We start from the raw sequence: 14,034 nt of genomic DNA, 5'->3' as shown, positions 1-14,034 counted from the left end.
TGTGCCTGTGAGCTCCAGGTATGTACACTGCCTCCAGGTATGTACACTGCCTCCAGGTACGTACACTGCCTCCAAACGCCCTTGATTCTATTTTAAATGCAGGACAATCACTGTCCATCTGCGGGTACACAGTCTAGTCCAGAAGCTATTTTACAATATTCTGAAACACAACCTGAGCTAACTGTGCATTTCAAAAGCGGGCGAAGGCTCCTCACACACGACGGGCCTGGCGAACGCACCGCACACCTCACCTTGCAGACAGCGCTCTGCAAATAAACACACCGCTCTAAGGCATATTAATAAACATCGTGCGTTTCCAAACTCTTGAAGCCATGAAACATCATCAAAGAAACAACTACAAGAATTTACACCACTTAATCAAGAACTAGCAGCTGATGAGAAGGAACGAGCAGCCAGCTGGAAAGGCCTTTTGATTCTACTGAAACTTGTGAGGGTATTTCCTACAATTGTCTTACATGCACTTTACCAGGTGACAGCAGCCGCCTAGAACACCGATAAACTAATCACCCCATGACTTCATTTCACACACACTTGTAGAGTTGTTCAGATTTAGTGTCCTACACTGGTACAAGAAGACAGAGGAAACGTGCTTACACGGGCACAAAGGCAGTTCCCCCACCCTGCCCAAATCCTGCTCATTTGTCACATTTTGCAGTACACCAAATACATCCAACTTTAAGGTGCAACTACACATACTCCACCTGAAGCTAAAATCCATTTATAGCCCAGTCTCAAGCAAAGAAAAGCTATGCAAAACCCTCACATTGCTACAGTTCATGAAAATACTTTACATTGAAAAAAATACTTGAGGAGATGAATTTTGGTGCCAGAGGTGCACAGAAAGCTGAGCACTGAGCGAGAAACCAAACCCCAACCACCTGGAGCTGAAGCTCCCGAGGCCCCGACGGGACGGTCCCCGTTCCGGCAGCTGCACGTGTGGGTGACCACGGCGTGAGAAATGGAGCTGAGCACTCCACTCTGTTGGGATATATATATGTCAAGGAAACACCCGCAGACACCTCAGGAGCTGGTATAATGGTCTCTGTAATTCTTGGGTTTAATCCTTCAGAAAAGAATTGCTGAAACACAACTGAGCGACATTATGACTGAAACCAGGAGCTGTTGCTGATTCCCATGACTCATACAGCAGTGGAAGAATTTCTCTAGTCAATTGGCAACAGGTTTACAGATCATATTTAGTTGTGGATTTTTGGGCATTAATAGTTTCTGGCTGTGCATCTAGTGTAAAAACAAAGTTCTCGTTTGAACAGCAGGGGATGATTTTACATTCGGTCTGTGAATTAAATACCTGAAATGGGGTGTTGTGCAGTACAGGTTTGTACATTCTCAAAGAGAAGTGGAGGTGTCTGAAGAGGGGCAGGAGCAGAGTCCCCTGAATCCAGCTCCAGATTCAAATGAATTCACTTCTGTACAGAGATGCTACTGGTCATTGACAACAGCGGTTTTGAGTGCCAGCTGCAGTAGAAGAAAAAACTTCTGTGTCTAAGAGTTATCTGACTCTCCCTCTTATACATAATATGGAACAGAAAGGGTTGTTTTGGTGTGGAGTAGGTGGCTGGTTCTGGTCAGTCAGGGGTGCAGTCTGAGCAGTCCCGGCGCTGGGCCGCGGGCAGAGCCGGCGGGGAGGCTGCTGGGGCTCTGTGGGAAAAGGAAGAGTCATCTATACATGCTGCGTTCCTTACCGAGCAACCAGTCCATACACTTGCGTAACTAATAACAAAGCCCTTACTCACTAATCAACAGACAAAAACCTCTACGAATCCTTCCTGTTTCTTCTTCCATTCAACAGCACAGTGTGACGTGAGGCTGCCGCGCAGTTCTGGTTTGGCCCCTGCTCTGTGATGATGCCCCCGGCTCTGCCCTTCCCAGACACGCAGGCGCTGAGCACGGGCACGGCGGGTAACGGGAAGGACAACTAACACCTTCTTTAAAACTGCTGTGCTCAGCTAATCCAGCAGGGCAACTTCATTTTCAATTCAGAATTGATCTCCTTTGCTGAAGTTTTATTTCAGGTTTGGAACATGAAACAACAGGACTGTTTTAGAACACTCTGCAGGGAATGCCTGCACATTTCAAAGACACTTTGATGAAGATCAGGTATCTACGGGTGCCATAGCAGCTGTTCCAGGCCACCTGCACTGGAACAGAGCGCACACGGTCAGTCTCCCTGTGTGCTTTCCTCCTTCCAGCTGCGCTGCTCCCAAATCCTGGGTGTTGCGCAGCAGCTCCCGTGCGTGTGGGTGCCTTCAGGTACAACTCCAGCACCGGGAACAGGGAGCATTCCGAGCTGCACTGGCCCTCGGGGCGCTTTGTGGTATGAACTCCAGCTGCATTCCACTGTCTGACAGGGCTCAGAGCCACTAAAACGGACAGGGTTCCAGCCGTATCCTTAGGGGATGATGGAGAACAGAATATTCAATACATGGACACCCATTCAAAAACAAAAGCCTCTCTGGAGTTCACCCGCGATCCTCTAAAAGCACTCAGGATGTAACCTGGTGGATTTTCTGAACACCTGGATAAAGCAGCTTCTCAGCTGTATATAACAGACCTTTATTAATTGTGGAGTTCTCTGCAGAACACAGCGCTCGCCCACATTAACAACTGAAACGTGTAACCAGATCTCTGTGGTCCCAGGAGGGGCTGTGGAACAGAGGGAAGCGTTTGCCTTTGGCAGAGTCCAGAGCCAGCCACAGCGTGCCACAGCCAGACCGCGGCTCCCACACGGGACACCAGCAAACTCAGCAAGAGGACACGCACATGAACATACAAGTAGCATGTGTACTAAGTATTCTATGTTCTAATTAAGCACTAACTTCATCATACTTTGTGGAACTTACATTGCGTGTTACTCCTAATCTGAGAATGCTGCCTTCAAATGGCAGCGGCAGCACAGGCTCCTGTGCTGGATGGCACGGCCAGAACGGTGACAGAAGAGAAGAGGCCAGAAAAGGAGTAAAGAGAATCAAATGGAAGGGTAAAAAACTACTACAAAGCTGAAAGAATAATACATGGATGTTCAGGTTCCTTAGAGTCAGGCTACACTCTTTGCAGATGAGTCACACGTACCAACCAGACAGGTGCTCTTGTGGAGCTGGATGAGGCCTTGGCGCTGCGCCCCAAGGGCCTGCCCGGGCGACGCTGGGGGTCGTGGAGCAGCCTGGATGTGACCCAGCGCTTGGCGGCCACGGCCACCCGTGTCGGGGCAGAACCGACAGCTGGGCACCGCGCTGCCAAACCGGCCCTGACACCGGGTCTGCCACCCCGACACACACCTGCACCGCTGTTCTCTCCAAGGCAACGCATTCACATTTTAGAGCTATTAAAAGAGCCTATTTTTTAAATGACATATTGAAAAAATCTAAATTCCATTTAACCTACTTAATGAGCAAGAGAAAGCAGTTAAACCTTGCAATTTCCTATCAGGAGGTGAACTTGTAGCTGAAGAAGATTATGAGGATGAAAGAAGCCTCATTACAATTACACCATAAGAAGCCCGGAGCACGCCTGGGCATCCACCAACACGAGAGCTCCTTTGATCTTTTTACAGCTAGAATGTATCTGTTCTCATTAGGAAAAGGCTCCTGGAACACGCGCTCACTCCGTATTTACAATGTGGTTGTTCGGTGACGATTGTGGCGTTTGGAAAGGCCCCGGCGCCGCGGCCGCGAGCGGCACCGCACGCGGGCCCGGCCGCGCTGGCCGCAGTTACCGGGTACCGGTGGCTCCTCTGGCAGGCACCAAGCCTGGCTTTACTAGGTCAGGACTGAGCCGTTCCCAGCTGTGTGCCTGAGGTTCTGCATATATGGCAAACTGCTCAGACGGGAGAGCTGGGGATTCGCTTTGGGGTGAAGATTAAACAGCATGACTGGAGCACTAAGTAATTAGTATTTTTAGCACAGTAGCGAGGAGTGATTTTGTGCAATGTTAAGAATCTTCTGAAACGCAACTGCTCAAGTAAAAATACAAACATTTAAACTCAACTAGCAACAAATATTTGGGAGCAGGGCTGCGGTGTCCATGGGAACACGGCGGGTGGGAGCACACACACCAGCGGCTCCAGTGTTCTCTGTGAGCCCGTGGAGTCGCCCGTGCGCTCGTCTGGGGTCCTGGAGCGCGACACCCAGCGCGACCGGCACCGAGGGGCTTCTGGGCCCCCGGCAACATTTGCTGCCAACAGCTGGAAGCTGTTATACATCAAACCCCGAAGTTTGGATAAGATACGTTGTTATAAAAATCTGTTTTATAATCTGGACAAGCCATCACATAGGAAACCAATAAACAATGTAACAACACAGATAATAGATTTTCCCACTGTTTTCCCAGCTCAAACGCTGACTCAAAAAGGGTGACACCACTGGGATGTCCTGCAGTGACTTCTTGGGACCAGGAGAGCAGCGGTTCAGCACCAGCTTTCGACAACTCTGAACCTCAGAAACACGTCAGGAACATGCTGGCAGAAACCTGTTCACTTCTCTTCCCGTATTCATTACAAAAACCCTTTCACTTCAGTATTTTCCCCCTCCATTTTCATTTCGGTTTCTCTTTGCTTGAACATTAGCCTTTTCTTCCCACATTCTGCACCATACCTTGTTCCTCCAAATTTATTTAAGCTATGGATTTGAAGTTTCACAGATGGGTATCTTTTAAAGTGGCCAACCCACACGCAAAATAATTGGTCTTCAAAACAGTTTTTAACCACAGGAATAAGGTTTATCTATCAAGTATCATCTAAAAGCAGAGGATGTAAATGCGATTGAATTTGATTGTTCTAAACTTACCCTATAAAGTAGTGATAAAACTGTAACTGGACGCTGCTAGAAGTTGTGTCCATTACCACACTGTGAACACCAAGCCCTGTGGAAAGCGTGGAGGATGAAAACTACCCCTCCTCCATCCTTCCAAAACTTCTCCCTTTGTAAGGTATTAAGGATGAACTTTTTAACAATTTAGAATTTCCATTGCATTTGCCAAAAATAAAACCTGTTGACAAGGAGTCATTTCTCATTTCTAAATGCAGTCTGACAGAGCAATAGGAGAAACTCCACTAACTCCGGAATTCAGCTGCTCTGTCTCAGACACAGCACGTTACCACACAGAAACGGCTTCGCAAATGTTTGCTGGACTGAAAACACGTTTAGTCCGTGTTTCCTCTTGGTTTATGCTGCAAAGGTACCAGGTCCACTTACTTCTCTCAGAACCTCCTTCGATCTTTCAAACACACAAATATCTAGAAAATACATGGAAATGCTGTGGATGTGACCAACTTCGTCACTCCAGAGCCAGAAGCTGGGTGTTCCTTTCCCGGGGTGAGGAACACAATGGACACGGACCCTCCGATGGTCCCGCTCTTACCTCTTCTTCTTGGTGATAATGAGGACATCGTTGAAGAGGAAGAAATACACCTGCTGCTTCGAAGTCCTTTTAGAAAACAGTCCAGTGTCTTCTACATAGGCTGTTAATTCACCTCTTTTCACCAACCACCGTGAAGAGGAAACCAGGGGAAACGGCTGCAAAGCAAGAAAATAACATTGTAATCCTTCAAAAGTAGAAATTTTTTTTTAAAAATAAATCAGATAACAGAGTTCTCTACATTTGGGGAAGAATGGCTGACCGGACACCGGAGGCTCAGCCACGAAGAGCACAAGCACAGGACAGCGGTTCCGGGGGTGTGAGGTGTGTTGGTGACACCGTCCCGCTGCCTGTGGCTCCGCAGAGCAGGGACAGCGGGCGGGACGGTCCCGACCGCACCAGCCGCACAGCAGCTCGCTCACCAACACACCCAGAACACACCAACAACACACCCAGACAAACACTAACCCCCAAAACACCACCACAACTCTTCTGGTGCCAAAACTTCTGAATCTTAATTAAAAATTAAATCCTACAGATTGGCCATGTAGAAAAGTGACACAGTATGTGAGCAGCGTCTCTTGTATTCCCATTAAATACTCCACAGTTACATCGAACAAAAGAACAAAGTAAAACAAAAGCCCCAAAACACTGTGAGGTTGAGCAAGAACAGAAATAGTTTACCTAATTTATAATGGATAGAAAACACAATTAGAGCACCATGGTGATGGTTTTACAGACAAAAAGTACTTTAAAAACTTCTATTTGACTATGAACTAAAAACTCCTGTAATCTGTCCTGCGAGTTCACCACATGTGCCTAATGGCCTGTATTCCAGAGGCAGCTTGGTTTTATTTCAATATTAATTTTTCCTTAATTGCCAAGAGTATATGGTGTGTAATACCATCTCCTCTCTATAGAAAACAAGCTGTCAGAACTTAAAAATGTATTGAAGCGTGGCCAAAGCAGCCTTTCCACGCCAGCTGGCCAGCTCGCCGCTGCAGACAGGGCTCAAACCTCTACGTGGCTTCTGTCAAGATGCACAAAGGAAAAAATACACATAAAAATACAGCAAAGGCAGCGGGGGGCAGCGCCGGGGGGAAGGAAACACCTACAAACCATTTAACCACCCGCACGCTGTGCGATTCTGCGCGAGCGGTGACAGCACCAGCACGCACACCATTGCATAAAACTGTTGTGTGTGACATCCTGGGTGCTGTCACTCCAAGAGGGATGGGGGCGACTCCACAAAGACAAACCCAGAGTCTGGACATAGCTCATTTTTCAGTAATGAATATTGATTTATTCTCTTTAAAATGTATCTATCCCAATAGTCTCTGTCCCCAAAGGCCTCACACTGGTGCTGAATCCATCGGTGAGACGTGCCAGTCCCTGGTTACTCTCCGAGCTCCCAGGGCCTCAGCTGCCCCAGAGCATCGACTTGTCCTCCCGGATGGGAAAGTCCCATCAGCCCTGCAGCCCATGATCATTTACTTTGTGCTGGCAACAAACCCACCAAAACTTCATATGCAGTCAAAGCTACTGAAATGCTACATGATCCACAGTCAAATATCATCGTCATACCTTGATTTTAAACTCCAGCTGGGAGTTAATTGTGTACATCATTTCTGTCCTCTCCATCTTCCGAGCACCTTCGTTGCACAAACGCACCAGCTGGAAACCAGACATTGATTTAACACATTTAATGTACTCAAGACTTGGAATACAAACTTGGGTTTGTTTCTAAAACGCACTTCTGGGGAAACACAACACTTAGAAAGGAACTGATGCTTTCAGGCCGGGTCACACACGATGTTTTCAAGCCTGGACTGAACGTGGCCTGAGCGCCCCTTTCAAATGCCATTTTCAAGCATGCTACGCTTTACTGAGCCTGTGCACATCAAAACGGGGGCAGAGACTGAAAGGCGTGAAAACGCATTTGCCCCGACCCTGCACCATCGTGTCCCCATCACCAACCACCCCCCGGCCCCTTCCATAACCAAACACCGCACAGCCCCCGCGCCTCCAGAGCCCCCGCGCTGCCACTGGAGGAGAGTCCCCAGGGAATAAACAGTCATTTAGGCTTAAAAACCATCCCTAGCCACCTTTCCTAAATAAAACATTTGAGAGTTTTTATGCTTCAGTGCTCTTCCCGTTTGCGTTATTTACACATGGAGAACATCCATTTTTCCCTTAACGCAGACAAGAACGCCCAAGGCCCAAGGTGACATCCAGTCCCCACGCACAGAGAAGCCTCTTGTTTCCATAAAGCATGCCCAGTGCTGCGCGTTTCCCAAGGGGCTGCCATGCACCGGAGTTCCTGACACTCTGAGATCTTGGAGGCAAAAAAATACACACTCTTAGATCCTTAGGTTTTCTTTTCACACCACCATGTTCTGTTTAAAGAGTTTTCTGTTTCCAGAATATTAAACAGACTGGAATTTCCTACCCATTAAAGAAAATGGTGATCTGATAACTCAGGTTCACATAGAAGGAACCAAAATTTGCTACACAAGGAAGTGCTGTTCAAATTCATAATCTCTGCAAGGAAATGGATTTGTGCTCTTCTTCCTCCACCAATTTTTGGCAAAAAGGCATGACTATGGGAGCAGAAAACAACTGACAGCAGGTGATGTGGTTAACTTACACCAAACGTAGAAACAACGCTTACGTTTGCTTGGAATGCTCAGACTTTGTACTGTCAGGACAGTGTGCTGGCTTTTTTGTACGTGTGGTTCACCGTAGGCTTTTCTGTTGCAATGACTGGCAGCAAACAGCACGTTTGCCCAACTACACAATCAAACAGGTCAACAAAATGAGCAATAACCATGAAAACGAATTCTCAATGACTAACAAAGGCCAGGAGCAGCCCCTGCTCCCCGCGGATTTCTGCAATGATGGAAGCAGCCGGTGCCACTGGGAAGGAAAACGGTCAAAGCAGAAAATATTCTGTATCCAGATGAAGCTTTTAGGAACATACCTTGCTCACTTCTTTCAGAGCTTGCTTACAGTTCTCATATTTGGATGAATCCTTCGGAGTCTTCTGACAAATAGTCTGAAACAGAAGGTCAGTTACTTCAGAGGACGGAGCAGCACAGATTGCAGCAAATCCCGAGTTTTACAGGCATGTTCATCAAAATCGAAGGGGCGAGGTCAGGCCTCGCAGCACCCCGCGCCGGGGGGAGCGCGAGCGTATCAGCACAGCGGGCGCTGGGGGTCACACCGACACCTGCACACCCAGGGGCCTGAAACACCGACTGCGGCAGGACCCCCATCAGCTCAGCTACGTGAGCCTCTTGGGTTCAGTTCTAATCCTAACACTATAGAGAATTCTGGTGCTAGGTTCCTCTTTGGTTTCAGAATCATTTTGACCATTTACTGTCCAATTTTTCTATTAGAATGTCTAAGTATTTAACTTCTGAATAGCGGATCGGGAGGTACCAATCACAGCAATCAAACTGTACAGTACTTCGTAATCAACAGACCAGGATCTACAGCCTGGAGCCTGGTGCAAGAATACATGAAGCAACTGGAATGAACTAGGAATCGACTATCAAAGAATGTTAACGTGAAAAGAATATGCATCAAGGAAAAAGAGAAAAATAACTGTTCTCACATCCATCAGTAAGGGCAGCCGAGTGACCCTCTGCATGGGCAGGATGAGGAAGGAGATCATCGGCAAATTCCGGCACTCTTCGTGGGACTCGATCCGTGATAACGCCTCCTTAAACGCTGGATTTGTGGCTCTTGGGGGGAAAAAGGGAGAGAGAATTAAACAGTATGTTTTACTAAAGAATTGTGAAAGTTGCTATATTTTAAATAAATCTTGATTTTATTAATAGCAAAGTGTGATTTGAGTAAGTCACCTCAACTAAACCTTCAGCTTTATTTATTTAGATGTGCAAAACCAGTACTGACATTTAGAAACCTAGAGTCCTGTCTCAGATACATGAAGGTGAGTGCCAGCAGACCCATATGTAACACACGGGGAAAGTACGTCTGACGGCCATTAATTAAACTGGGATAATTGGAGGGAAGGAGCCGGACGCCGCGCGCACTGTCCATTGCTCCGCGGGAGCCGCGCGCGTGGAGCCAGCGGTGACAGCGGCTCCCGGGGAGCGCAGGGCCCCCAGCACCCGCACACATGGAGCCAGCGGTGACCGCGGCTCCCGGGGAGCGCAGGGCCCCCAGCACCCGCACACGTGGAGCCAGCGGTGACCGCGGCTCCCGGGGAGCGCAGGGCCCCCAGCACCCGCACACGTGGAGCCAGCGGTGACCGCGACTCCCGGGGAGCGCAGGGCCCCCAGCACCCGCACACGTGGAGCCAGCGGTGACCGCGGCTCCCGGGGAGCGCAGGGCCCCCAGCACCCGCACACGTGGAGCCAGCGGTGACCGCGGCTCCCGGGGAGCGCAGGGCCCCCAGCACCCGCACACGTGGAGCCAGCGGTGACCGCGACTCCCGGGGAGCACAGGGCCCCCAGCACCCGCACACATGGAGCCAGCGGTGACCGCGACTCCCGGGGAGCGCAGGGCCCCCAGCACCCGCACACGTGGAGCCAGCGGTGACCGCGGCTCCCGGGGAGCGCAGGGCCCCCAGCACCCGCACACGTGGAGCCAGCGGTGACCGCGACTCCCGGGGAGCACAGGGCTCACCCCCAGCGCCACAAACCCTGCTTTAAATCCATCCTTACAGCAATTTCTGCAGCGTTCGCTGCTGATAGACCTCGTTGGTGCAGTATTTCACGTAGGGATCAAAGGTTGAAGAAGCGTGCTTCTCAACTATATCACTGATGTCATCAATAAAGATGTTGTTCTGATGTCTCTCTTCAAGTTCCTTAAAGAACCTGCAGAAAAAAAAGAAATTGCTTGTTTTTCCAACAAAACCAGCAGACTTTCTCTCACAACATTTTACACTTCACCTGAGCCGCCCCTACGGGGCACCACCTGCCTTCCCAAGCATTTCCAGAGCTCCGGCAGCGCCCCAGGGCACCCTGCGCACCTTCTGCTACGGGGGGGCCTGGAGACAGCGTGTCAGTGCTCACTGCACCCAGCTCAATGGGCCAGAAAAACCCATCTTGATTCCACCAATTAACACCCACTGACAAATGAACCACAAAGAACATTCTGTGGCACTGGAAGCGTAAATCTTTTTGGTAAGTTACGAAGACATCGCAACAGGAGTCATCGTTTGCAACCCTTGCAAATGCTGAAGAGAGGAAAGTGTGATGCCCCAAGGAGAGCGGGTGCTCCTGTCTGGCTCCCCGGGCCTGCAACCCTACCTGCACATTCGTTTGTCACAGGACAAAACCATCTCTTGCATGTCACAAACAACACATTTATAAATCATCCTGTGAACATTTCCAGCAATGGGGATGAGGCCGTTACCATGTTACACGATTGCTAGAACAGCCAAACTAACACACCCAGCACACGAAGACCCTGGAGAAGGGACAACGACCGGACACAGAACTCGTGTCACACTCTACAAAGCTGGGCTGTCACCTGCCAGCCCCAGCTTTGCCATTACCACGCGTTAGTGCTGATCTTGTTACTATATGCAAGAGAACAAACTAGTCTTGATATCTGAGGAGAAATTTTTGTTAATATAAAAATATGAACCACAGAAAAGCATAAATGAAGCATTGCTTAGTCCTGACGGAGGGGCCAGACAACTGTCCCCACAGCCCGGAAATATCAGTGATTAGAGAGTGCCCAGGACATTCTCCACAGGCAGTCTGCAGTTTGTCATTTCATTTCAAATGACAAAACCCCCCCCAGGGCTCCATCCCCTCCCTCTGGGAGCCCAGCAGGTACGGCCACTGGAGGGAGAACACCGGCACTCCCAGGTTAATCTTTGTCACATGGGCACCAGTGCCAAGTTGGCAACCGCCTAATGTCAAAATGCATGGAAAACAAGTCCAAAGTGCAAGGCGTGAGCGGCAGGCAGGCTGTCCCGCAGCCCCGCGGGCGGCCGGGGCGGAGCAGGGGGAGGCCAGGGCGGCACGGCGCAGACCCCGCGCTGCCCGGCGCGTCAGCACGGGCACCTCGGCCTTCCCCGCGCACCGACGTGACGTTACCCGGGGCAGCAAACCGTCACACCCGCGGAACGGCAGGAGAAAGCTGCGGGTTTTTATATGCTGCACATAGACCTGCTTTTCCTATGAAATCCCAGCACCCCAGCCCGGCTGGCTGCAGGGCCCCTGCAGAGCCCCAGCCCCACCTGCTCACGCGGGGTCACAGAGCAGATCACGCAGGGTCTGAACGTCTCAGCGCAGGAGACTCCACAGCCGCTCTGGGCAGCCTGGGCCAGGCTCTGCCACCTCCAGCAAACAAGTTTCTCCTCATAGTCAGATGGAACCTCCTGTGTTTCAGTCTGTGCCCGTTGCCCCTCACTCTGGCATTGGGCACCACTGAACAGAGTCTGGTCCATCCCGACACCCACCCTGACATACCGATCCCATTGATCACATCCCTCTCAGCTTCTCCAGGCTCAAAAGCCCCATCTGTATACACGGTTGTCACACTGATCCAGCCACATCCAGGGCAGGAATCACAGCACGATGCACAGGACACGAAACACGCCCGGGCGGAGCTGCCCAGCCCACGCGGGGTCTCTCCAGAGCGGAGCCCTGCAGCGCGTCTGCACCCAGCGCCTCCCGCTCCGCAGCCCCAGCTTCACACCGCACTCAAAGCGCACTGACCCAGCGAGTCCTGAGAGCAGCCAAGGGAACACACACAAATCCTCCCGCCGTGACAGCCTTGCTAAACACAGATATTTCTAGGCTTACTAACAACTTGGTGCCTTTTCAAAGCTACACATCTTCCTATGCAAGAAGGGCAATGGCAGTTCTCTGAAGCCAGACGGACCGCTGGAAGACTTGCGCCTGGTCTCAGCTAAGGAAAGTTGCTGCTTCGTCCCTTACCAACATATTTTGGAGTCACTGCTCTGTGTCCTCCAGAATCCCTGGGATCTCCCGACTATCAGAACAGGCCTGATGGTCAGAAAAGCAGATTGTGCAGCAAGGCTGCGAGAAGGACGAACCTCACAAAGGGTGGATTCAGCAGCTCTGCAACACCTGGAAAGCCAACCCCAGCACGGTGTGAGCGCTCCCAGCACCTGCTGCAGGTCACAGCGCCACCGGTCCTCACGTCCTGCTCCAGAGCATCTGCGAGGCTCTTCTCCCTCTTGTTCCCATCTCTCTGTCACCATTTCCAACACAAGCCCTCGGCCTCGCTGACAAGGAAGCCGCTGATCTGCTTCGAAATGGCCAGTATGAAGTGTTCTCTGAACACACCAGTTCTGCCCAGCTCGCCCCTCGGTGTCACCAGCGGGGTAACCACCCTCGGGACACTGCTCAGCTTTCATCAGAAACTGCTAACAGTAAGAATGGATAAAACACAGAGACTATCAGTCTAGACCAAAGAGGGGAAAAGGATGTTAATGACTTCTATCACTGTCTTACCTGGAAATCAAATCAGTGATCTATAACTTACACATAATTCTCTTTCATTATAGTTCACCTGAATCACTCACGGTCTACTCACACTATTGACATGTGTACTATATGCAGGTTGTAGGGGTGGTGTGTTCGACCCTCCAAAGAAACTGAACAACAGAACCGCATTCTCTACTAGTACTGTTTTTAACGCCTGGTTAACCGATCCAGTACACACACTTCTCTACCAAACACTAAGACTGCATTTTCCTATGGAAAAAAGATGAAGATGAAGCTGAATCATTTAAAGTATGTTGGAAAGAGGCGAAACATTAATCTAATTTACAAAGAAATGCTATGAGAAAGTTTACCCAGTTCCCAATATATAGTGACACATACAAAATTAAATTAAGATCCTCAGATAAGCCATTAACTTCCTTCCCAAACCCACACAGGCTTCTCTGCTGAAATCAAGACGCAGTTTTAAACCAGCAAGAACCCGTCAAAATGTTTTTGGTTGTGTCTTTTTCAGCTAACACTTATCTCCTGATAGTCCACAAGCTTTTTGCCTTTTGCTGCCCCACTGGCAGAGAAACGCAACGCTCAAGCTTTCCTGTCTGCTCTAAATGGGGTGACCGGACCTGTGGGAGCAGCTGCCGAGGACGTGTCACCATTCCCCGGGCAGTGCTGGGCACAGGGACGCTCGCAGGCTGACCCTGCGGCGCTGCAGGCTGCACGGCCCTTGGGTTCTGGAGCAGCCGCCCGGGGCGGCCCCACGAGCCTCCGCCACAGAACAGCTCGTCCCGGCGGCAACCGGTGTCATCCCGCGTTCTCTCCATTACCAACTCCCATGTTACACACACGGGAAAACGCAAAGTAAAAGACTGAAGCTTTCTGAAGGCACCTTACAAGATGTCTTCGTAAGCAAACATACTGTACGCTGTGCAAATTATTCCAATCTGCTCGTCTTTGCCAGAGACGCTGCGCTGAGCTCCCGAGAGCAGAGACGGCCCTTGCTGTCTGTGTTCTGCTGCCAACAGAGGCGCCTTTGTTCCAGCAATGGCCCCGGGGGCAGGACAGGCCCAGCCGGGGGCTCTGGAGCCGCACTGAGCAGGGTCCAACTCAGCGTGCCCCGATACAAGCTCTGGGCTATTCTGACTAGAGACAGGATTTCTATCAGCTCTTGTTCTTTAACTCAAACTTT

At 50.2% G+C, this 14,034-nt stretch overlaps 1 protein-coding gene across 1 annotated transcript in view; it reads right to left on the bottom strand.

Moving 5' to 3' along the window:
* The window catches only part of ARHGEF26 (Rho guanine nucleotide exchange factor 26), a gene marked incomplete at both ends in the record, with an annotated part of 36,635 nt that overhangs the window by 5,227 nt on the left and 17,374 nt on the right, over positions 1 to 14,034 (bottom strand). Inside the window, 5 exons of the mRNA XM_080349994.1 lie at positions 5,398 to 5,552; positions 6,979 to 7,068; positions 8,375 to 8,449; positions 9,011 to 9,140; positions 10,086 to 10,238. Coding sequence (XP_080206120.1) covers positions 5,398 to 5,552; positions 6,979 to 7,068; positions 8,375 to 8,449; positions 9,011 to 9,140; positions 10,086 to 10,238 — 603 coding nt within the window. The remainder of the gene's footprint in view (positions 1 to 5,397; positions 5,553 to 6,978; positions 7,069 to 8,374; positions 8,450 to 9,010; positions 9,141 to 10,085; positions 10,239 to 14,034) is intronic.

Source organism: Nesoenas mayeri (genome assembly GCF_963082525.1).
Source record: "Nesoenas mayeri genome assembly, chromosome: 9".
NCBI classification, from domain to species: domain Eukaryota; kingdom Metazoa; phylum Chordata; class Aves; order Columbiformes; family Columbidae; genus Nesoenas; species Nesoenas mayeri.
This window is presented reverse-complemented; position numbering and strand designations above follow the sequence as displayed.